Source organism: Kickxella alabastrina (assembly GCF_025024165.1).
Source record: "Kickxella alabastrina strain RSA 675 chromosome Unknown BX661scaffold_17, whole genome shotgun sequence".
Classification (NCBI taxonomy): Eukaryota; Fungi; Kickxellomycota; class Kickxellomycetes; order Kickxellales; family Kickxellaceae; genus Kickxella; species Kickxella alabastrina.
In genome coordinates, this window is record NW_026251488.1 from 277,418 (window position 1) to 299,985 (window position 22,568).

At 48.5% G+C, this 22,568-nt stretch overlaps 11 protein-coding genes across 11 annotated transcripts; 4 read left to right on the forward strand and 7 right to left on the reverse strand.

Annotated features, from left to right (window-relative positions):
• Positions 1–613: 613 nt before the first annotated feature.
• On the reverse strand, positions 614–2,518 carry BX661DRAFT_185085 (Phosphomethylpyrimidine kinase-domain-containing protein). Its single transcript, XM_051536685.1, has one exon. It carries the CDS (start codon positions 2,285–2,287, stop codon positions 758–760), a length of 1,530 nt encoding a protein of 509 aa, XP_051390388.1. The 5' UTR covers positions 2,288–2,518; the 3' UTR covers positions 614–757.
• BX661DRAFT_42181 (TMP-TENI-domain-containing protein) lies at positions 2,444–4,237 on the forward strand. Its single transcript, XM_051539157.1, has one exon. It carries the CDS (start codon positions 2,600–2,602, stop codon positions 4,151–4,153), a length of 1,554 nt encoding a protein of 517 aa, XP_051390389.1. The 5' UTR covers positions 2,444–2,599; the 3' UTR covers positions 4,154–4,237.
• BX661DRAFT_42186 (uncharacterized protein) lies at positions 4,238–5,484 on the reverse strand. Its single transcript, XM_051539158.1, has 2 exons — positions 5,435–5,484; positions 4,238–5,178 (listed from the first exon to the last, which is right to left on the reverse strand). Exon 2 carries the CDS (start codon positions 5,111–5,113, stop codon positions 4,322–4,324), a length of 792 nt encoding a protein of 263 aa, XP_051390390.1. The 5' UTR covers positions 5,114–5,178; positions 5,435–5,484; the 3' UTR covers positions 4,238–4,321.
• BX661DRAFT_185088 (15-hydroxyprostaglandin dehydrogenase [NAD(+)]) lies at positions 5,364–6,721 on the reverse strand. Its single transcript, XM_051536686.1, has one exon. The coding sequence runs from the start codon at positions 6,477–6,479 to the stop codon at positions 5,676–5,678; it is 804 nt and encodes a 267-aa protein (XP_051390391.1). The 5' UTR covers positions 6,480–6,721; the 3' UTR covers positions 5,364–5,675.
• A 2,068-nt stretch (positions 6,722–8,789) lies between these two features.
• On the forward strand, positions 8,790–10,547 carry BX661DRAFT_185091 (ribosomal protein L10-domain-containing protein). Its single transcript, XM_051536687.1, has 3 exons — positions 8,790–8,951; positions 9,151–9,986; positions 10,275–10,547. The coding sequence occupies exons 2-3, from the start codon at positions 9,198–9,200 to the stop codon at positions 10,431–10,433; spliced, it is 948 nt and encodes a 315-aa protein (XP_051390392.1). The 5' UTR covers positions 8,790–8,951; positions 9,151–9,197; the 3' UTR covers positions 10,434–10,547.
• BX661DRAFT_185092 (Pantoate-beta-alanine ligase) lies at positions 10,548–11,601 on the reverse strand. Its single transcript, XM_051536688.1, has one exon. The coding sequence runs from the start codon at positions 11,452–11,454 to the stop codon at positions 10,555–10,557; it is 900 nt and encodes a 299-aa protein (XP_051390393.1). The 5' UTR covers positions 11,455–11,601; the 3' UTR covers positions 10,548–10,554.
• Positions 11,602–11,693: 92 nt separating this feature from the next.
• On the forward strand, positions 11,694–12,455 carry BX661DRAFT_185093 (uncharacterized protein). Its single transcript, XM_051536689.1, has one exon. It carries the CDS (start codon positions 11,736–11,738, stop codon positions 12,270–12,272), a length of 537 nt encoding a protein of 178 aa, XP_051390394.1. The 5' UTR covers positions 11,694–11,735; the 3' UTR covers positions 12,273–12,455.
• BX661DRAFT_185094 (ZPR1 zinc-finger domain-containing protein) lies at positions 12,456–14,067 on the forward strand. The gene has a single exon (XM_051536690.1). The coding sequence runs from the start codon at positions 12,563–12,565 to the stop codon at positions 14,009–14,011; it is 1,449 nt and encodes a 482-aa protein (XP_051390395.1). The 5' UTR covers positions 12,456–12,562; the 3' UTR covers positions 14,012–14,067.
• BX661DRAFT_185095 (cyclophilin) lies at positions 14,068–15,254 on the reverse strand. The gene has a single exon (XM_051536691.1). The coding sequence runs from the start codon at positions 15,004–15,006 to the stop codon at positions 14,143–14,145; it is 864 nt and encodes a 287-aa protein (XP_051390396.1). The 5' UTR covers positions 15,007–15,254; the 3' UTR covers positions 14,068–14,142.
• On the reverse strand, positions 15,255–16,235 carry BX661DRAFT_185096 (glycoside hydrolase superfamily). The gene has a single exon (XM_051536692.1). It carries the CDS (start codon positions 16,147–16,149, stop codon positions 15,289–15,291), a length of 861 nt encoding a protein of 286 aa, XP_051390397.1. The 5' UTR covers positions 16,150–16,235; the 3' UTR covers positions 15,255–15,288.
• Positions 16,236–21,090: 4,855 nt separating this feature from the next.
• BX661DRAFT_172204 (glycoside hydrolase superfamily) lies at positions 21,091–22,488 on the reverse strand (the record flags this gene model as incomplete). Its single annotated transcript, XM_051533762.1, has 1 exon — positions 21,091–22,488. The coding sequence occupies one exon, from the start codon at positions 22,486–22,488 to the stop codon at positions 21,091–21,093; it is 1,398 nt and encodes a 465-aa protein (XP_051390398.1).
• Positions 22,489–22,568: the final 80 nt, after the last annotated feature.

A 22,568-nucleotide genomic window follows, 5' to 3' on the forward strand; every position in this document is an offset into this window, starting at 1 on the left:
CTCACGCGTATGCATTGCAAAATGGGGAGCATGTTTGGGCATCAATGTAATGCCTCCCTAATTTACGCCTGCATAATCCAATTAGTGCCCTATCAATCAGCATGCAGGTAGAAAGCTGTTTCGTGATTCTCAACCTCAACATCCACTTCCATATCTTAAGTCTGTGAAATAATACGACTTATATGCTATTTTTTGAAATATAAATTAATACACTGTTGGTTTTTGTACACAGCCAATCAACCTTATTTGAAATGCTTATTCACGGATGTATTGGCTGGAAAATATAAATTCTTGTGCAATATTTTTATTATATTAAATCAGCCTTGGTTTTCCAATTTTCTTCTACAATTAATTTGTGTTTCCAAACGCAAACAGAGTGCCATATGATTTACATTGCATTTGTTTCACCGGGTAAAATAAAATTGCAAGTGAGCTTTTATTGGCCGCAACAAGCAGACAACTTAATTTAAAGTCTGTTGCAACTTTTAAATCCGTTGACTGTGAGAGAAATGCAAAATAATATGTGTAATTGTTTTTTGTTTGTCAAGCTGCCAGCCACAGAAACAAAAAAGGATAATTTTCTTTCAAGCTTTGTTATGACTGCAAATTGGGCGGCCAAGGTTAAATTACGTTTATTAATGTATTTTAAATATTGATTCAGGTCTTACCATGCCATTTTAAAACAATATGCGTTTTTAAATGCTGCGCAACACTGGCTTTCAAACGAGCCCAAATATGCGTACCATGCTCATTTTTATTACCCTCTGTACTCTAGCGCTGAGTTCCAAAACTGTATTTCCAGCGCCGCTGTGTCGTTGAATGTCTTGACCAAGCGCTCCAATCGCGCAGCCGAGGGCATCTCCCTCTGCACCAGCTCCTCAATGACACAGCGTCCCTTATCTACAACGCTTTGGAACTCATCGTCTGCGTATGCGCATATCCATGGCCAGTACGGATTGTTCTCCGACACCGAGTCTAGGTCAGCAGCCTGCCTCGCAGCAGCCTCGCCGTATCCCAACAAACACGGATACATGGCAACCAGCAACTCGAGCAAGTCGCCACATAGCCCGCGGTCGATGATGTAGCGTGTGTAAGCTACGCTAGTGCTGCTCTCGAGCTCGTTTTCCATTTGCTCGCGTGTGATTCCCCATTGGGCGCACAGTTGGAGGTGCAGGGTGCTCTCGCGCACACATCCAAAAATAATGTCGGCGGAGGCACCAATATCGACAAGAGAGTCAGACTTGAATGCGGCGAGAGCCGCAGCGCGCGCGTAGTGTTTCAAGTATATGTAATCTTGCTTGAGGTAGTGAATGAAACAGTCACGGCGGAGTGACCCTGTCCCGGCTTGGCGCACAAAGTCGTGGTTAACGTACCGTGTCCAAAGCGCGCCTGAACGCTCCTTGAGGTACTTGGTGAACGGGTGCGGTGCGTGCAGCGTTGGAGAAGAGAACAGGGACCTGTGCAAAGTGTGTGCATGGTTGACCGGACCATGCGCGCCACTGCCCACGCGATATGCGGTCTGAATGGCCATGTTGACGTAGTGGATGCCATGCTGCGCGGCTGCTAAATGGCCCATGCCTGTCGCTAAGTTGGCCGCAATGGCCGCGCTCAATGTGCACCCTGTCCCGTGTGTGCTCTCAGAATTGATACGCGGTCCAGTAACCCGCACACAGGTATCCTCGTCAGCCAAATAGACCACGTCAATAACGGCTTTGCCGCCATCTTCCAGGTGTCCACCCTTAACAATGGTAACTGGAATACCAAACCGAGCAGAGAGCTCGCGCGCTGCCACCTCCATCTGTTTGACTGAGGCTATGGATCCCACGGGACGATCAAGAATAGCCTCTGCCTCGCACAAATTGGGAGTCAGCACTGTCGCCAGTGGAAGCAATTCTTCGCGCAGCGTGTCCAGGGCCTGTGTATCCAAGAGCTCGTGGCCACTGGTAGCCACCATGACAGGGTCAATGACCAAAGGAATATCGCGGTGCTGCCTCCATATATTGGCGACTGTGCGGATCACAGAGGCATCGGCGAGCATGCCGGTTTTGGCAGCCTGCACGGGGATGTCATCGAGAACGGCTTCTAGCTGCTGTTGAACTACCAGAGAGGGAATGGGCATGACTGAGCGTACCTCTTGTGTGTTTTGCGCTGTGATTGCGGTGATGACCGAGAGACCGTAAGTGCCGTGGGCCATGAATGTCTTGAGATCGGCTTGGATTCCGGCGCCACCGCCGCTATCGCTGCCTGCAATAGTCAGCACTGCAGGAGGAGGAGTGGTGGCGGTCATGATCAAGAAAGGTGTTTATGCTAATAATATCTGGCGCTGTTTTTTGTTGAACTTTTGCGAAATCAAGATAAGGAGGGTTTGCAGGTTGAGCCGACAGCTAAATATTCTTGATCAATGCAAATGGATAATAATAACCACCCTAAAATTTTTGTACAAAATACCCTCCTCCTCCCAGGATAACAGCACAAACTGGCCGCCATTCTAATCAAATGGGCAGACAATAAGAGGGTTTGCTTTTGCCTACATTTCTATATTTTCTTTATTGCCAATATCAAAAATTTACACCCACTCGCTCACAAACACACACCCAACATGAAACCCGACTTTAACCTCACATTGTATCTGGTCACAGACAGCGGAATGGTGTCCGCCGATAAGACGCTAGCGCAGATCGTCGACGAGGCCATTCAGGGCGGCGTCACTATCGTGCAGCTGCGAGAGAAAACAGCCGATACCGGCGCCTTTATTGCTCTTGCCCGCTCGCTCCAAAAAGTCACCAAGAATTACGGTGTTCCTCTTCTAATTAACGACCGCATTGACGTTGCGCTCGCAATCGACGCCGACGGTGTGCACATCGGCCAAGACGACATGGCCCTAACGGAAGCCCGTCGCATTTTGGGCCCAAACAAGATTATCGGCATGTCTGTGCAGACTGCCGCGGAGGCCGAAGCAGCCATGTGTGATGGCGCCGATTACCTGGGGATCGGGGTGTGTTTCGACACAGAAACAAAACAAATAAACACAGACGCCCTGCGAGGCCCTGTGGGCGTGCGGCAGGTGTGGGAGCATGCTCTGGAGGTTGGGCCGGTACGTGCAGTGACCATTGGCGGTGTGAACGAGTACAATGCAGTGCATGTGTTGGACTATACGAGATCGGCAAAGGGTATACCACTGGAGGGTGTAGCTGTGGTTTCGGCTATTATGGCTGCTGAGGACCCATGCGCGGCAGCCAAGGTGCTCCGCAGCCAAGTGAGCTTTGCTATAGAGCGCTCGTGGGCGTCAAAGCAAGCGACCGCGTATGTGGACCGCTCTGCGGCTTCCGTGTGTCAGGCGGCTGCTGCTGTGGTTGCGCACGTTAGGGCGACCGACGGCGCGCGGCCGCTGGTGCAGCATATGACTAATGTGGTTGTTATGAACGACTGCGCCAACGCGTGCCTCGCCTTGGGCGGGTCCCCAATTATGGCGCCTTCCGCCGAGGAGCAGGCAGACCTGGCTCGCAATGTATCTGCGCTTGTTGTCAATATTGGCACGCTAACATTGGCTCAAATCCCAGGCATTCGCGCTGCTATGCGCTGCGCTCGCTTTTACAACACCCCCATTGTGCTCGACCCAGTCGGCATGGGCATATCCACCTTCCGCAAAAGTTTTGTGTACGAGATACTGCGCGACTATGGCGTCCATGTCATCAAGGCCAATGCTGGCGAAGTGGCCTCGCTTTTGGGCTCTGACGAGGTGAGCATGCAGGGTGTAGATAGCATTGGCGCAGGCTTTTCAGACCCTGCTGCAGCTGTGAGTGCCTTAAGTCGGCGCCACCGGTGCATAGTGGTGATGACCGGTCGGGTAGACTATGTCTCGGATGGGACAAGCACATTTGCTGTGCGCAATGGCCATCCTATGCAGGCGTGCATTTCGGGGTCGGGGTGCATGGTGGGCACGGCTGTGGCTACTTTTATTCAGGCTGTGGCCCACGAAGACCCATTGGCGGGTGCGCTGGCTGGCCTTATTGCCGTGAATGTGGCTGCCGAGCATGCCGCGGTGTCAGCTGATGTCCGAGGGCCTGGGACGTTCCGCCCGGTGTTTATTGATGAAATGCACAGACTTTCTGACGACACTTTGCTGAGCGAGATGCGTGTTGAGCGGGCGTGAAATGTTTGCTTGGGTAAAATTGCAACAGACAAATTACTACAAAATACTTTGACCTATAATTGATTGATACAATCCATTGTGTATTCTATATGTTGTGTTTATGCAATTGGGAGTCTAGCGTGCGTTGTGCTCTCTTTGGCGACAAGCACAGCAAAATAAAACATAAAATTAGAGCTTGGCCTGAGCTATCACACCCGTAGAAATAGCCTTGCGGCCCTTGTGCACAATCGGCGGTCTCCCAGCCAGCAGCTTGATCGAATCGCCGATCAATGCCTCGTCCTCTATACACCTGATCATCTGATCAACAACCTCGTCCACAGTCAAAATGCCATTCATGCTGAGCAGCTCGTTGTTGCTCTTTGATAGAGAGTCGCGCACCATCGCAGTGTCAGCAAAGTTCGGAGCCACAGCATTGACTCTGATGGGATGCTCCAGCAGCGACAGTGTAGAGCATGATGCCGTGAAATTGACAATACCGCTTTTTGTTGCGCCATAGATAGGGCCGAATTCGGTCGGGAAAAAAGCCATCATCGAGGCCACGTTAACAACGCAGCCGGGACGGTTGCTGTCGATGAAATAGCGCACGGCCAGCCGTGTTCCTTCCAGGGGCGCCTTCAAGTTGATGTCGATGGTGCGCGCCAGAGAATCGCCATCCGAGTCGTACCACGGAATAGTCCCACCGATGCCTGCGTTATTCACCATGATATCTAGGCCGCCAAACTCCTGCGTTGCCCGGGAGACGAGCGCCTGCAGGTCGCTAAACTTGGTGACGTCACAGCGTTGAAAGACAGCAACCATCTTGCCGCTCTTGGCGTTGAGCTCACTGGCTATGTCATAGCCCTTTTCAAGGATGTCGCCCAGGACTACCCGCCCGCCCTTGGAGACAATGACCTCAGCCAGCCGTTTGCCAAAGCCGCGAGCTGAGCCGGTGATAATGGCGACTTTGTCTGAAATATGCATGGCTTATTCTTGACTATGATTGTGCGTTAAAAGTACAGATTTGAGATTTTGTTGTAAAAACAGATCTATTTGGAAGAAAGAGAAACAGAAAGTTAGAAAAAAGAGAGTGTAAAACACGAGGCTTAGCACGCTCAAGCGCGATGTTTGTCGAAAAGACAGAAAAGACAGTTGCAAGGCTGTAATACTCAAAACTGTGAGAAAAAGGGCAACAGCGAATTTGACAGCCATGCATCCTGCAATAAATAAATTGCTCGCAGATAATTTTCCAACGACAAACTATAGCAATAAAAACGGAAGCACATGTCAATGAAAATAACGCACTTTACTCGTATTCGGGCAGCAGTAAATACAGGGCGGTGCTATCCTTGTATCCACAACGACGACAAAAATAAAGACAATGGCAGAGGCTGAATCGACCAAAAAACATTAATGCCCAAATATTAAATAATTAAAACAACTAGCCAACATACATGTTGGTCCCAGGGTCTTCCCCCATTAAATCAAATGCATGTATGAGTCTATTTAAACGTAGAAAAATTGATACTAACATTTATATTCGGGTCTATACCTCGATATCGAGGTTGGCGACAAGACCAAAGTTGGGGGACTTGGGTCCATCGTGAACAACGCTGCCCTCAACCAGGACTTGGATAGTGTCGCCAGCCAGCCCCTCGTCCTCAATGCACCTAAGAACTTGTGTCGCAACATCATTAACAGTGATTATACCACAGGTCCTAAGCATTGCGTTGACCTTAGCGGGCGTGCTGCGAGTGATGGCTGTGTCGACAAACGACGGAGCCACAGCATTAACCCTGATGGCTGGAGTTCTGAGAGCCAGGGTGGCGCAAGCACCAGTAAAAGATACAAGCCCAGCCTTGGTGGACGCGTATACTGGTGAGAACTCAATTGGCACATAAGCAGCCATCGAGGCAACGTTGACCACGCAGCCGGTCTGGTTGGCGCGCACGAATTGGCGAATGGCCAGACGGGTACCGTCAATGGGCGCCTTGAGGTTGACATTGATAGTACGTGCGAGAATCTCGCTGTCTTTATCCACCCACAGCCCAGAGCCTCCAAAGCCTGCGTTGTTCACCAGGATGTCAACATGGCCAAATGTTTCAAGGGTAACGTCAAAGAGCTTCTGGAGGTCCTCGGCTTTGCTCACGTCGCAGTGCTGAAAGATGGCAACGGGGGAGTCCGCCGAAGCTTGCTTGCTGTCGTTGATCTCTTGGGCAGTCTGCGTGCCGAGGGGGAGAATGTCAGCGATAACGACGCAGGCGCCCTTGTTAACGAGAACCTCAGCTATCCGCCTACCGATTCCTTGCGACGCGCCGGTGATGATGGCTACTTTGTCTTGAACTTGCATGGTGCTGGCTAACTATTAATTATAGGGTGTGTTTTTTGATTAGAATGTTGGGAAAGTGGACAAGAAAAAGCAAGCCCGGACAGAAATTAGCTGGAGCAAATACACGCAACTATTATTTGAACGTGAGGGTGCAGGCTCTGGAGGAAGATGTCCTTTTACTATTGTCCATTCGACACAGATGATCCTTGATAGCATTGCTGACACAACATTAATGCTTTTTGGGCGAGATAAAACAGGCATTTCGTAGGTTTCAAATTTTAAATAAATATTAATGTGCAATATAACAATAATGCAGGAATGCAAATCCAGGAACAATGGGCAAAAGAGTGCGCAATGCAAATCATTGCTGCTTGGACGTAAGGCTCCGCTGACCACCATTCAACCCCCACGACTGCGTGTACCTGCGTCCGCCCATGGGTGAGCTCGGCTGCTGCAAGTTGCTCGCACGGCTATTTTCCACAATGGCATTGAAGACAGTGACGCTGCTTGGCCGCCACGCCATGTTCTCTGGTGTCAACGACACGGTGTTTGACCTGACCAGCGGCTTTCGCTGCATGTTCCTGCCCAAGCTAACAGTCTTGTTGCCCAGCGCAGACATGGGAGGCTTTGCCGGCTGCTGCGGCACCAAGGGAGAGGACGGGGGCATGGCAAGCTTTTCCCGGGCCTGCTGCTTGGGAACGATAATGTCGGCCGGCAGTAGGCAGTCCGACGCTACGTGACCCTTCTGGCGGCACCTGTAGCACAGCCGCGGGCGGCGGCGGCGCTCGTCGGACTTTTCACGTAGCATCATCGATAGACTCTCCAGCTGCTCGGCCAGCGAATTCAGCTCATTGGCGGTCTTTGGATCCTCAACATCGCCCGAAATTGAGCCAGCGGTCGATCCAATGCTGGTCACAGATGCACGGCTCAAGCTGCGGTGCTCGGAGAGCTCGTAGGCTCTGGACGCCATCGCCATGTTCGGGACGGTTGACTGGCGCGGGGGTGGAAGCGCCGATGTGCTCTGGCGGTGGAGGCGGCGCTGCCGGGAGTCTGGCAGGCGAGGAGGCGTCCAGTACCCGCCAACTGCCTGTTCATCCTCTTCGTCATCGTCATCATCAAGCGAAAACGATGCGCCATTGGCTGTGGCCCCGGGCTCCAGGGCGCTGCTGCCATAAACCTCGCGTGTGCTTAGCGCGTCGGCCTCAGCAATATAGTTGGGTGCTGTAAACGTCGATGCCTCGCTGGCTGGCGACAGATCGCCCATGCTTTCGACTGTAGGCGGGCGCATACCCACAGGCGACAGCAGCGGCACCAGCTTTGCCGCGCGATACAGCTGGTCCGGCGCCACGTACCCCACTGCGCGATCGACCGAAGAGATTCTGCGCATGAGCAGATCCCACCTCAACTTCTCGCTGCGCAGTCCGTTAGTAAAGAGCATTGAAAGCATGCTGCTGTCGAAAGATTGTGTGGCAACCAAGTCGCTGATCAGGCCAATAAACCGCTGTGCGTACTCCGACCCACTCTCCCCAATCTGCTGCCGAATACTCAGCAGCTGCACGAGCAACCGGTCCTGCATGAACTCGTCGGAGAACTCAAACACCAGAGATGATTTGAGGTTCCCCCATGAGTTCGGGTCTATGGCCTCGTCGCCCAGCGATTTACCCGCCTTTGCTTGGTCTGGTGTACTGCCCTTGTTGCCCTGTGTCATTTTGCGCGCTGTGCCCTTGAGCATCGTGCGCGCGTAGCAGAAGGTTATCTGGCTCGACCACTTGAAGTGCTTACGTAGCGCATCAACGTTGTCCACAAACTCGTATACGTTCTCGTCGGGCAGCCCGCTGAACGAAATGAATGCCGGACCCTCTTCTTCCATGTCTAAATTTCTAAGCAAGTAGCAAGCCTTTTGATTAGTTTTATAATTTAGGAGTCGTGAAATAAATAAACAAATAAATATGTAAACAAAAAATTAATGGTCAAAAAATAGAAAAAGAGGGGTGGGTGGAAGAACACAGTAAAACACGGAGTGGTTGTCTGTCGCAGTAGAGGCTTAGACAGGCGGGGTGCACGCTAAATGTGAGAAGAGAATAGAGCAAAAGTGGCCAATGTAAAACAAGGGCCACGCACTGAAGGAAAGCACAATCGTGCCTGGTAATATAAACAAACACCAGCCCAATGCAAGCAACCTGCACAATACACACAGAAAGGGGCATTTTGGACACCCCTAGATTGAGCTTGCCGAAATTGTAAGGCCGATATGGTCAGATGACCAGTCCAGCAAAGCCATCGGTTGCATTGGCTCGGCTCACATACTTCTAAATCGACTCAGTTTGTTTTAGAACCCCAAGCACCACTTATTTTTCCCCTGGCTTGAATCCATTTAATTTTTGCACTTGTTAAATGCACTGGAATGGATTCGGGCAAAAACAATGGCTCAAAAAAGTTGCACCTGTAGTCAACTCCTCTTGTTCACTTTAACATTATTTTCTGGCATTTTTGGTAAGCATCCATTCCTACATTTTTATTACATGCGTTTTGACACACACAATTCAGTCGATGCGAGCAATGGATGCACGGGTTAATGGGACGTTGCATCCATCAGCTGAATTCAACTGGCGCGCAGCATTTGAAATTTCAGAATAATTTAAAAATCAAATTTGACATTCTAAATTTCCTTTTTAATTCTTCAATTTTGTAGCTCTTTAAGCTTTAACTACAAAACGTTAATCCCCTCGAATATCAACCATGGGTCTGTCTAAGGGAGAGAAGAAAGCCGCCTACTTCGGCAAGCTCGAGAACCTGCTCAGCTCGTTCAAGTCGATCTTCATTGTCAACGTCGACAATGTCGGTTCTCAGCAGATGCACATGATCCGTCGTGCTCTGCGCGGTGATGCCGAGATCCTCATGGGTAAGAACACCATGGTGCGTCGTGCCCTGAAGCTCCTTGCCCCCGAGAACCCTCAGTACGAGACCCTGCTGCCCTTTGTCCGCGGCAATGTCGGTTTTGTTTTCACCAACAGAGACCTCAAGGACATCCGCGAGAAGATCATCTCCAACCGTGTCGCCGCCCCCGCTCGTGCCGGTGCCCTTGCCCCCGTCGATGTGTTTGTCCCCGCCGGTAACACTGGTATGGAACCCGGTATGACCTCGTTCTTCCAGGCTCTCAGCATCCCCACCAAGATTGCTCGTGGTTCCATTGAGATTACTTCCGATGTGCATCTCGTCAAGGTCGGAGACAAGGTCGGTGCTTCGGAGGCTACCCTGCTCAACAAGCTGAACATCTCGCCCTTCACCTACGGTCTGTCGGTTGTCCAGATCTACGACAACGGCACTACCTTCTCGTCGAGCGTCCTTGACATCACCGACGAGGATCTGATTACCCGCCTCATGGAGGGTATCAACGCCGTTGCGTCGATCTCCCTGGCCGCCAACTACCTGTCGCTGCCCGCTGTTCCCCACATTACCATCAACCTGTTCAAGGAGATCCTCGCTATCTCGGTTGCCACCGATTACACCATCACCGCCGCTGAGTCGGTAAGTATTTTGTGCATTTGCCCTGTGTTTCTTTGCTGCTGTTGCTTTTTTGCTACACCCTTGCCCCGATGTTTTGTGATATTGCCCATGATGCTTAACGTGAACAATCTATGATACTCCGTGATTTCAACATATAAATTACCCTGATGGCATTCAACTCTTATCGAGGATGTGCAGCAATTGTTTACTCTTTGATCGACGTTGGTTGCAAATAACCAATGCAGCGAGAGACAACCAAACTAATTCAGCGCTTTTTATTTATTTGCACTTTGCTTTTTGCTTTTCTAGATCAAGGAGCTCCTGGCCAACCCCGAGGCCATGGCCGCCGCCGCCGCCGCTGCCTCTGCTTCCAGCGCTACCCCTGCCGCCGGTGGTGCCGCCACTGCCGCCGTTGTCGAGGAGGAGGAGGAGTCCGACGATGACATGGGCTTTGGTCTCTTTGACTAAGCAACTAGCTGTGCTTTTGTCATTTACTTGCAGACGCTCTCGAGTTTTCTCTTTTCTAGTTTGTAATTTTATTTGTTTCATTGAAATGACAAATCAGGATATAGAGCTGCCTATAAAGAGATTAAAATTTGAAACCAATGAGAATATTGTCAATAAGGCGCGTCGTGCCCATGCGCCACGCGCCAGACAGGATAGCACCATCGCTGCCGATTTCCTGGAGCTCCGAGAGATCGCGTGGGGAGCTAAGGCTGATGTACTCGACGTCAAGCCCCTCGCGCTCCGCCTCCGCCCGCACAACCGCAAGCAGCTCCTCGCGACCACTGACGCCCGCGTCCAAGTACATACTGCGCGCGGCACACAGTCCGCGATAAAACGCCGGGGCCCTGCGTCTCTGCTCCTCCGTAAGGTAAACATTCCTACTGCTGAGCGCCAGCCCATCAACAGGATCCCTGATTGTGGAAACGACGCGCACATCAATGGGGAAATGCAGGTCCTCGACCATTGCCCGGATAACACAGCATTGTTGCACGTCCTTTTGGCCGAAAAACGCCACCGTCGGCCCAACAATATGGAATAGCTTGCTGACGACTGTGGCGACGCCGCGGAAGAAATTCGGCCGCGATCCGCCCTCCTGCATCTCACTTAGGCCCAGAACCTCGATGAACGTTCCCTGCTGTTTGCTCCGCTCTGTGGTTATCCCTCTCGGGTACATTTCGGCCACTGACGGTGCAAAGACTACGGTGTTGGCTGGGAGCTTGGCAATGTCTTGTGCGAGTGTGCGCGGGTATTGGTCGAGGTCCTCGTGGGGTGCGAATTGCGCTGGGTTGACGAATATGCTTACTACTACAGTGTTGGTGGCCCTTTGCGCTGAGCTGATGAGTGTGAGGTGGCCGGCGTGGAGCGCTCCCATGGTGGGGACAAAACCGATGGTTTTGTTTTGTGCTGATTGGGATGCCCTCCAGTGCTTGAGCTCAGCGACTGTGTGGAACACTTGTACAGTCGGGGTGCTGAAGCTGCTCATAGTGTTGGTTTTTTGTGCTTTTATTTGGGTGTGTTTTTGTGGCTTGTTCAAAAAAAATAATAAAGATAAGCTGCGAACGAAATATATCAATAAAAAGGAACTGTCGAAATTAAAATTTTGTAGTTTTTTTGGGCGTAGGTCTTTTTCTGTGTCTCCCACAAACTGGCAGTCGTAGAGTTGCATGTGTGTGTGATTGCTTTGAGTTTTTTTTGGATTGTTTTGGTTGGCTGAAAAAAATCCTCACATTTTAAAAGAGACTCAATTTTTTTCCTTAACCGACGATGGGCGACCAAGAAAGAGAATCCATTGAGGAAAAACATCCGCCTCAAGCGAGCATCGATCCTAGCGACACCGAAAGTGACACCGAAGATGAGGGCCTGTTTGTGGCCGAGGATGAGTACGCGCCGCTCCAAGAAGACAGCGAAAGCGAAAACCAAGATGACATCGCCGACACCATTGAAACTCACAGTCACATGTCAGTACATATTCCCAGCCTGAACCGCATTCCGCTGGATCTGGAGTGCGCACTGGACAAGCGCATGGAAGACGAGCTGGCTCGCCAGAAATCACCCACCACAACCCCGATTGATGCGCCGCCCGGTGTCACTGCTGACACTGCTGTTGTTGGGGATAGTGACGCAAGGTCAAAGCCTTTAGAGATCAAAGTTGCCGAGCCCATGTCGGCAGAACATATCGACCATATTAAGCGGGTAATGGCCGGGATCCAGATTTGTCCGGATGCGGTTCCCGAATGGGCCCGGCGGGTGCCCGAGAGTGCATGGATACCCAAGCGGTCTGAATCGTCATCCGAACTGTGAAACCGATGCATGTTGATTATGTGGGTAGAGCCATTAATCGGATTAAATTCGGATTAGAGCCAATTTTTTTTAGTCGGTTTGGATTCGGCTGGAATCCATAAGAAGGATGGGTATTTTCTTTATAATATTGGAATAAAAACACTGGCCCAACCGCCAAGCTACTTGCTCGACACATACTGGCTCACCTTTTTTTATTTCTTTTTTTTCTATTTCACACCACTTTTTTTCCTACATATATATATATATATTTTTTCATTTAACTAGGCTTTATATCATTCATTAATTCAAACATGGCCAACACCACGTCGACAGAGGAGGAACCCCTTCCCAGAATGAACGCCGGCACGCAGATGTTCCAAGACCTGGACTCCAACGTTTCGGCAACGGAGATTGAAAGCCTCTGCATGCGCTGCGAAGAAAACGGCTCAACCAAGATCATGCTCACTCGCATCCCGCACTTCAAGTCCATCATTATTCTCTCCTTTGAGTGCCCGCACTGTGGATTCAAGAACAACGAGGTGCAAAGCGGCGAGTCCATCCAGGAGAAGGGCCAGCGGTACGAGCTCCGGTGCACCACCAGGGTGGATCTGAGCAGGCAGATTGTGCGCAACAGCACGTCGTCGGTGGCCATCCCGGAGCTGGAGTTCTCGGCGCCGCCAGCAACCAACTCAATGATGACCACTGTGGAGGGGCTTATTTCGCGCATCATGGAGGATTTGGAGATGGACCAGGCGCAGCGCAAAGATATTATTCCGGAGGTCTATGAGGCCGTGGAGAAGCTGCTGGCAGGCATGCGGGGGGCGCTGGAGCTGCCCGAAGAGGAGGAGGCCGGGCGCGCATTCACACTGGTCCTGGATGACCCGTCGGGCAACTCGTACGTGGAGAACCTGTGCGCGCCGCTCACTGATCCGAAACTCAAGGTGCATTACTACCGGCGGACGCGCGAGCAGATGATCCAGATGGGCATGATCAACCCGGACACGGAGGATACCGACCAGATGGCCGAGCAGGCCAAGGCGCAGCTCAACATGCGCGAGGAGATGAAGGCAGCAGAGACTATCATGCGCGTGGCCAAGGAGGCGTCTGAGAGCAATGAGATTCTGACCTTCCCGGCCAACTGCTCCGGCTGCAACCTGCCGTGCGACACGCGCATGCAGATGGTCGACATCCCTCACTTCCAACAGGTCATTATCATGTCGACAACATGTGACCAGTGTGGGTACAAGTCCAACGAGGTCAAGTGCGGTGGTTCCATTAGCGAAAAGGGCAAGCGCATCACGCTGCGCATCGAGGACAAGGATGACCTGTCCCGGGATATTCTCAAGTCAGAGACCAGCTCGTTCTGCATCCCCGAACTTGACCTCGACATGGTTGCTGGCACCCTGGGCGGCCGCTTCACCACTATCGAGGGCCTGCTGCGTCAGGTGCACGATGAGTTGAACCTCAGGATTCCGTTCATCGACGGTGACTCGGCTATGGAGGAGCGCAGGAATAAGTTCAAGTCCTTCTTGGACAAGCTTGAGAGTGCCGCTGACGGCAAGCTCTTCCCGTTGCATATCACCGTCGACGATCCCATGGCGCACTCGTACATCCAAAACATCTACGCACCTGATGTCGACCCCAACATGACCACCGAGGTCTACGAGCGCACGTTTGACCAGAACGAGGAGCTGGGCCTCAACGACATCAACGTTGAGGACTACAAGGAGGACAAGCAGGATCAGCCGACGGAGGAGTAAGACTGCTTGTTTTATTTTGGCATAAATTTTGGTTGCAAATTAAAAATAGACTTTATTCCCAAACATAAACAAAACAAAAGCACAGTGACAAACAGAAGAATAAAAACATTTGACACGCTTTTTTTGTTTTGTTAAGATGCCAGGCCAGCATCGCAAATGGTTATTTCCTTCTGCGGCTTCAACGGCGCGTTCTTGTCTCCGAGCGCCTCGACCATGCGCACAATGTCCATTCCCTGTATGACCCTGCCAAACACCACATGTTTGCCATCCAGCCAGGGCGTCTTATCCAGCGTAATGAAGAACTGTGACCCATTGGTATTCGGTCCAGCATTGGCCATCGACAAAGTGCCCGGAGCCGCATGATCCAGCGTAAAGTTCTCATCATCAAAGGTCTCGCCATAAATGGACTTTCCACCAGTGCCGTCGCCCCGGGTAAAGTCGCCGGCCTGAATCATAAACCCAGGAATAATCCGGTGCACCCGCGACCCCTTATATCCAAGCCCTCTTTTGTCTCCCACACACAACGCGCTGAAATTCTTCGCAGTCCGCGGCGCCACATCCATCCTCAATTCAATAATAACTTTGCCGCTGGGGCGCCCATCAACAGCAAACTCTAAAAACACCCGCGGATTATCCTCAACCACCCTTACATCACCAGCAGTTTTGCCTTCGGGTATATCCCTTGTAATCGCGTTATCACCAAACGCCACTGCGACGGTGGATTTGCCCAGAGCTCCGGGGCGCGCCTTGCGTACGGTGATGGTGCGGCCGAAAAGCTCGGCATCGTGCATGTTGTCGATTGCCGCGAGTGCATCGTCGGGGTCTTCAAATTCCACAAAGCCGAAGCCGCGGTGTCGGCTAGATGAGGACGGGTCTGGGGGCAGCGTCACTTGGGTTATTTCGCCAAAGGGAATGAACGCTGCGTGCAGAGTTTGCTCAGTTACTTCAGCGTCCAGCCCATTTACAAACAGGAGGCACTTGTTTGCTGCGTCCATTATAGTGAAAAATAAAAGCTATGAGAGTGGAATGCTGAAGGCTGAGGTTGAAAAGCTTGTAAATGCGAAGTAGGAGTGTATATTGAAACTTCAAATGGCTCTCAAAGCTCAGGCCGCAAAATGTGCGCGCGGTCGACCCGCTTGTCAATGGTCCGTCTGACTTGTGGGGGGACGTCACTGATTGTCAAGGAAGCAGCTAAAAAAATTCGCAAAACAATTTTTATAAAGTTTGAAAAAGACAATTAAAAAATTCACACAAATTAGAAAAAAAGACATCAATGCTTAGCACAGGTTCAGCAGGTTAAAGTCAAACTTGGGAGTAAACGACGCGTCAAAAATGCCAAAGTTCTGCTCCGAAGCTGCCAAGCCCTTCTTCCACTGCGCGTTCTTCGCCTCAAAGTAGAAGTAGTCAAAGCCCGCCGCCGCCGCTGCGCACTTGAACCCACGCGCAAACGCAATTTCATTTGCCAAGTTCAAAGGGCTCGGCCCAGTATTACCGGCCGACGACCAACCACACTCGCCGAAACGCACAGGCTTGCCGCCGGAGACGTTACTTCTGATATTGTTTGCGCGCTGAATGACTGAATCAACAGATGCGCTGATGTCCGTGTAAAGTCCGTCAAAGATAGAGTAGACGTTGATCTGGACGACGTCGCTGGCTGCCGCCAAGGCCTTACTAAAGTGCGCGTCGGTTTCGGTAGTGTACACGGAAATATGGCCCATGCCCTCTGCCTGCAGACGAGCGCGCACCTGGTTGATGTACCCAATAAGCGTGGACTCGCTCATGCCCTTGAAGATGTCCTCGTTACCGACCGACACGCCCTTGATGAGACTTGAGTCGTACTGCTTGGCTGCGGCCACAAACTGGTCGAGGTCTGACTCCATGCGCGACACTCCATCAGTGACCCAGATGCCGGCGTAGACGTTGAGAGGAATGTTGTTGCTGCCGATGGCCTCCAGGGCGCTGCTCAGCTGCGAGCAATCAGTTGAGTAAAGCCGGATGTTGCTGGCGACCGAGGCAACCTTCTTGAGCTGATCAGCGACTGTGCCGACGTCGGGGCAGGATCCATCAGTGTTGTAGGGGGAGTATGTCAGACCCCAGAGCGAGTTTCCACCGCTCGAGACAGGGGCCTCGACTACCATGGGAGCAGCAGCAGCAGCAACTTCAGTGGTCGGGGCGGGAGCCTCAGAGGTGGTCTCCTGGGCCACAGGCGTCTCTTCCGTCTTGGTGGGGGCGGGGGTGGGGGTAAGGGTGGGCTCGGGCACAATGGCTTGGGCAGCATGCGCAATGGGAGCGATAGGAGCGATAGGAGCAGTGGTAGTACCGGACTCCTCTGTAGTAAAAGTCGCCTCGGTTACAACAGTCTCCACTGCAGCCTGAGCAGCGTGGGCAACAGGAACAATAGCCTGAGCAGCAGCCTGTTGCTCAGCAACAGGGGACTCCGCTACCAAAGCGGGCTCCGTCGTGGGCGCAGGAACCTCGGTGCTGACAGCCTGCCTCGTGGATGCAGTGCCCCAAGTGACCTGGTTCCAGTCGACCTTGGTCCAGTCAACCTGGTCCCAATCAACGTACGCCGGGTTGAACTGAATATCGATAACGTTGTTTTGAGCTACGCCCATGGCGTCACCGATGTCCTGCGCAATTGGTGCTCCCGAGACCAAGATGGTGCTGGCCATCGCGGCGGCGACAAAAGAAGTAAACAATGCCTGCATGTTTATTGTTGTCGCGAATCGAGTTTAAGGGTAGTAAATAAAAGTGAACCGGGAAGGTGTGGAGGAAGTGTGTGGAGAGAGTGAGAGAGAAAGTGGTCGGATGAATAAAGTGGATTAGATTGGATTGAATCGAATCGAATCTGTAGCTGGAAGATAAAAAGGGAGTTGTTTTTTGTTAACCGGTAAATGGATATATTAGAGCTTGTCTAATGTTTTATATCCACGAAAATGAAAAAGACAACGAAAGCCAAACTGGTGGTGCGCTTGGGGAAAAGCGGGGAATAGAAAATGGGAAATAGGATTGCAAAAAAATAAAAGAAAAAACGATGTGATATTCAAAAATAGAAAAAATGAGGACCACGGTCTTTCGTCGCCGCACATCGCCTCTTTTATATTTCTTCCACTTGTCATTAAATCCACATCACATCATATCACAGCGAAAATAGAAGAAAAAATCAACAGCTCATTGTGAAAAAAAGCAGGAGCATCAACAAACACCAACACAAGCATGGTCAACGCCATATTTTGGTATTTCTTTCTATTGCCGCCATTCTGTTCATGCAAGTTTGCTTCCAATTTGGCATTTCCACTTCTTTTTTGTATTCCCTTTTGCCAAAAGGAAAATCATAAGAATGAGAATAAAAAGCTCAAATATAAAAATAAAGCCTGACAAAGACGCAAATCTTCCACACATAATTTCATTCCTCTATATCTTGAATTTGAACAGCCGGCCAATCGCAAGCATACACTGTGCTGATATTTTTTTACTCTCATTCACTCGACATGTATGAAGGACTGAATTTTTTAATTTCCCTCACTACACAAATTGCGTTTCCCAACCGGACACATCTGGTTTTGGTATTACTATATTTACATGCATATATATATGTTATACACAAATGGTATGTCTTGGAAAAAATTAAATACCCGGCCGCGCACAGAATGTGAGCGTGAGTGTGGATGTGAATTTGAATTTGAATTTGAATGAGCGTGTGAACGAGTATGTGTGCGTTGGGCAACTCTCAACATATGCGGCTACATTCTGCACTGTTTCTTTTTTCTTCAGCTACAATCATATACATGATTTATTATTTGCTTCGGTATTTGTGGCGACAATAAAAATTAACAAGACAATTGGCGTCGCTTGTGCCGAGTGATGTGGTTGACCTGAATAACTCGCATATTTGCATCCGGAATTGTGCTAATATTTGATGCTATACCAGTTTCTTCAATATATGTGAGACACTATTTCAACTATACTGTTTCCAGTTATGTAATGCGCTTTGTATGTGTGAGTTTTTAATGAAACAGAGCAGTGCAATTGAATGTATACCAAAACACGAGTCTCTTTAAACCTAGGTTGGACACACCAGTGTCTTGAAAAGTCTTTTTTTACGTTAAGCAAATTATAAACATAATATATTTTATTTAAAGTGCTAAGCAACAATAGAAAACGAGATTTGACCAATGATGCTCTGACTCTAGAAAAGTAAAGCTATAGCCTTGTAACTTGAGAATGAATAGAATGGGGAAGGTTTAGGTAGGAAATATTTCTGCAAAACGGCTGGCGACCATCTACAGGGCTTATTGTTTTAATTCAGCCAGGAAGTAACTACCAACGCTGGCTTGCTGTTGCGTCTTGGATAAAGCGGTTAATCATTCTCATCATCATTATCTTCAGTATCATTAAACTTTCTCTTTTTGTTATTTGGGGCGGCGTTGAACATTTTGAAAAATAGGTTATGAGTTGTCAAGCTTGGATGCTGTGTTAACGTGTGTCGAGTGAACTATTGCGAGCCTGTAACAAGCAATATTGAAATGAGTATTCAAAAAAGGGATGCAAAAAGGTATAAAACAAATTAATAGGGGAAAAAGAAAAAAAAGAAGAAAATGAGAAAATGAGCAGCAGGCAACAAACGGCTTTTATATACTTGCAGGAATCAAGTATTAAAAATAAAAATACCGAGCAAAGTGGAACGCTTTGCTTTTATTCCAGTTAAAGGCTCATTCTCGCAGTCAACGAGCATGGGGGAGGGGGGTTTGCACTGCCTATTCTTGGCACGATGTACGTATACATTTTCCAAAATGGCACGCTAAAAAGCACCCATTTACACAATGTCTTCTCCCTTATGATGAAACTTCTTTTAAAATATTCTTTCTGAGGATGCCAACATCCGACTTTAAGCGTTGACTGCAAGCTTTTTATTTATTGGGCATTTAAAAAAGAAAACGTAGGCGTCATTTACTAATACAATTTTTGCAGTCAACCCTTATTTATTTGCCTTTGTTGTCTTATTTCTTTTCCCTGCTGAGTTGAAGAAAAATAGCAAGAAGCTCATACTTTTTATTTCGACAGTGGAAGGAGACAAGGGCGGATAATTTAGACACGGTGTCGTCTGATTGACTGTAAGATAAAATTGAAATTTCTGACTGACTGACAGTTGCTCACTTGGTGCTAATTATTCTTGCATTATGTTTGAGGTAAACCCTTTGCTTATTCTTATTGCCGTGCTTTTGCATGACCCACTGGGTAATGTTATCAAAGGGGGTGTTTCCAGCCAACCAGTTGAACAGGTGCGTCTGTTTGGGGGGTTTGCGAGTTGAGTGACAATAAGGAATGCCGACCTTTACAATAATACATTAAAATTAAGAGAAGACAGTTTGACAACAGCCACTCCTTTGCTACACAACCCCGGAATTTAATTATAAATAATATAAATTAAAAAAGCAGAGCTCCAATTTATAATAGATGCCGCGTGTAAAATAAGCTTGACTGAGCGCACATTTGGATTAATATGCTAGTCTCGGCTAGTAATGCAACGTGCTTAGTATTTTCTAGTTTAAATCGATTTCCGCTTCTCACGTACACCCAATAAATATCATCTCGAGCATTAATATGCACTGTAATTATTGACTAGTCATGATGTAGTGCGTGTGGGTTTTATTTTTTCTATTCGTATTGTCGAATGCCAATGCCTGCTAATTCAACCAATTGAGACTTTTTAAAGAATAAACGGATTTATTAAAACAAAACGTGGGTAGAACAGGGTAAAATAAATGCTAATTGTGTATGCTGAAATAAAGGACAAAGCATACTTGTTATGCTACAACATGCATTGATTTTCATGTTTCTCATACCCCAGCTTTAATGAGTGATTGTAATAAATAAGGTAGGTAGTAGTGTAGTTGAGCATTAATGCGTTTTCAAGCATCTATTTCGTTTATGGACATGCTTATGTGTAATATACAGCAATTATTTGCATACCTGAAAACCACTCAACGCCAAGGTCCATATCGTGTGGAATGGTTTTTATGAGTGCATAAACACGCTGCACCCCTTCAAACGTATTTTGTATAAGTCTGTATATTAGGCACGGGAGTCAGCCCAAAACAAAACTACATTTCTCAATCCTCTTCCTTGGACTCGGGTTCGGGCTCGCCCACAGTTGTTTCATTGGGTTCGTCATTGTCGCTGATTTTTCTTTTTTTATTCGGTGCGTCATCCCCGGTATGCATATTTTTTTACAGTTAAAACTTGCTGCTGCTGCTGCTGCTGGTTGTGCGTGTGGTGCTTGTTTGTGGGTATTTCCAACTTTAAGGCTAGGGGGAGTAAAACTTTAATAATAAAGGAAAGAGAAAAAACAATTCTTTCTCTCGCCAAAAACAAGCTACTTTTATATAAAATTAAAACCCCTTTCAGGGTGGGAATAAGTAAGAAGGTCTTTAAAATGTTGGAATTCTCGAATAAAGCTTGGTTTAAAGTCAATCAACACAGTCAGCCAACGAGTGACACTTACATTCCTGCTTTTTTTGTCTATTGCCAGCCGTATTTTTTACTCAACTTTTGCATTAAAGAATTTTAATATAATACATATTTTTGCTTGTCTATAGAAGAACTCATATACCATGATTCAGAATTTTATTTTCCGCATATATTATTTCTAGTTTTCTTTGCTTTTTATTAATGAAAAAGGTTGTGATGTCTCATTTATGTATTAAGCATATAAACATGTTGCAGTCAACATTTCGTGGGGGGGGGTTGAATTTTTCCATCTTGCATAATTAAAACTCAGTTTGCAAGCCAAAAGTTGGGTATATGAATTAATAAAGCTGTGTTTACATACCCAAATTTGAAATAGAACCAGTCAGCGTCAGCTGATAATTTTTTTTTTTGCGTTTGCAGTTATTTAGGAAAACGCATAAGTATATTTTTATACATGAGGATACCCGCGTCCTTTTCCACACAACTATGAAAACGACAAATTTTGGGCGAATCAAATCTGTGCATGGTCATTATAACAAATAAAAACAAAACTTTATTTTTGGATTCATCCCCCACTCATCCACACATTCGATTTTTTTAAAGTCAGCTCAGCAAACACTCAAAGCGCTGAAATCAAACTTTGGAACGAACGACGCGTCAAAAATACCAAAATTCTGCTCAGAAACAGGCGCGCCCTGTTTCCACATTGCATTTTTCGCCTCAAAGTAAAAATACTCATACCCGGCCGCCCCCGCCTTACACTTGAATTTTCGCGCAAACTCCGCTTCATTCGCCAATGAAAGCGGGCACGGGCCAGTATTACCGGCCGACGACCAACCGCATTCACCAATGCGCACGGGTTTCTTGCCAGCAATATTGTTTTTAATATTGTTCGCGCGCTGGATAGCTGACTGAACGGATGCATCGATGCTGGCAAAGCTGCTGTCAAAAATAACTTGGAGGTTGACTTCTATTATGTCGCTGACTGCAACCAGAGCTTTGCTGAAGTGCGCATCGGTTTCGGTAGTGTACACAGGGATATGACTCATGCCCTCCGCCTGCAGACGAGCGCGCACCTGGTTGATGTACTCTATAAGCGTGGACTCGCTCATGCCCTTGAATATTTCCTCGTTACCGACGGACACGCCCTTGATGAGACTCGAGTCATAGTGTTTGGCCGCGACCACAAACTGGTCGAGGTCCGACTCCATGCGCGACACTCCATCAGTGACCCAGATACCGACGTGGACTCCCAGCGCTATATTGTTTTTAGCAACAGCCTCCAGGACATTGCTCAGCTGCGAGCAATCTGTCGAATAGAGCCGGATGTTGCTGGTGACTGTGGCAATTTTTAACAACTGGTCAGCGACTGTGTTAAAGTCCGAGCAAGTGCCGTCAGTGTTGTAGGGCGAGTATGTCAGACCCCACAGTGGAGGAACAACGTTAATATTGTCTGCAGCGTTTTCTAAGGACACATTGTTTCCGTCGCCGCTATTTGAAATTAAAGAAGTATCGCTTGGGTTGGAATAAATTATAGTAGCAGTTTCCGTAAAAGTCACAAGGTTGCTTGGACTACTGTTTACTGCGGGCGCAACAGACGTAAAGTCGGTTGTGGAAAGATACGTATTTGCGTTTATCAGCCCAGTATTGACATTCACGACCTCGGTCGTTGGCGATGTGCTAATAATGGGCACATAGGTGGATTTAAGTGAACTGCCGATGCTATTTGAGGCAATAATGCTGGCTGCTGTACCGGTGGGACCATATATGGAGCTCAAATCGCCACTTTTTTCGACACTTTTCTCGCTGCTACTACCGATACTACTAAAGTTGGTGGCGCTTTCTGAGTTGGTGTTGGCTTCGTTTGTTTGCTTGGATTTCCGCGATGGAAGTACAGTGCTCAGTACGGAGATAATTATGATGGCAGCGAATATAAAAACAAATAAAACATTCACTCCGTGTTTTTTAAGCGACTGATGCTTTTTAAAAAATGCGAGGATGGTCATTTTTTTTGTCCCTATTCTTCCGTAATATAACAGATAAAAAAGATATGGCGCGAGGGAGAGGGGAGTTTTTATATATATAT

Coding starts and splice junctions, on each gene's coding strand:
- BX661DRAFT_185095 (XM_051536691.1), bottom strand. CDS start 15,006: ATGGACGCAGCAAACAAGTGCCTCCTGTTTGTAAATGGGCTGGACGCT.
- BX661DRAFT_185088 (XM_051536686.1), bottom strand. CDS start 6,479: ATGCAAGTTCAAGACAAAGTAGCCATCATCACCGGCGCGTCGCAAGGA.
- BX661DRAFT_185091 (XM_051536687.1), top strand. CDS start 9,198: ATGGGTCTGTCTAAGGGAGAGAAGAAAGCCGCCTACTTCGGCAAGCTC. Junction 9,987..10,274: donor CCATCACCGCCGCTGAGTCG/GTAAGTATTTTG, acceptor TTGCTTTTCTAG/ATCAAGGAGCTCCTGGCCAA.
- BX661DRAFT_185096 (XM_051536692.1), bottom strand. CDS start 16,149: ATGGTAGTCGAGGCCCCTGTCTCGAGCGGTGGAAACTCGCTCTGGGGT.
- BX661DRAFT_185092 (XM_051536688.1), bottom strand. CDS start 11,454: ATGAGCAGCTTCAGCACCCCGACTGTACAAGTGTTCCACACAGTCGCT.
- BX661DRAFT_185085 (XM_051536685.1), bottom strand. CDS start 2,287: ATGACCGCCACCACTCCTCCTCCTGCAGTGCTGACTATTGCAGGCAGC.
- BX661DRAFT_42186 (XM_051539158.1), bottom strand. CDS start 5,113: ATGCATATTTCAGACAAAGTCGCCATTATCACCGGCTCAGCTCGCGGC.
- BX661DRAFT_185093 (XM_051536689.1), top strand. CDS start 11,736: ATGGGCGACCAAGAAAGAGAATCCATTGAGGAAAAACATCCGCCTCAA.
- BX661DRAFT_185094 (XM_051536690.1), top strand. CDS start 12,563: ATGGCCAACACCACGTCGACAGAGGAGGAACCCCTTCCCAGAATGAAC.
- BX661DRAFT_42181 (XM_051539157.1), top strand. CDS start 2,600: ATGAAACCCGACTTTAACCTCACATTGTATCTGGTCACAGACAGCGGA.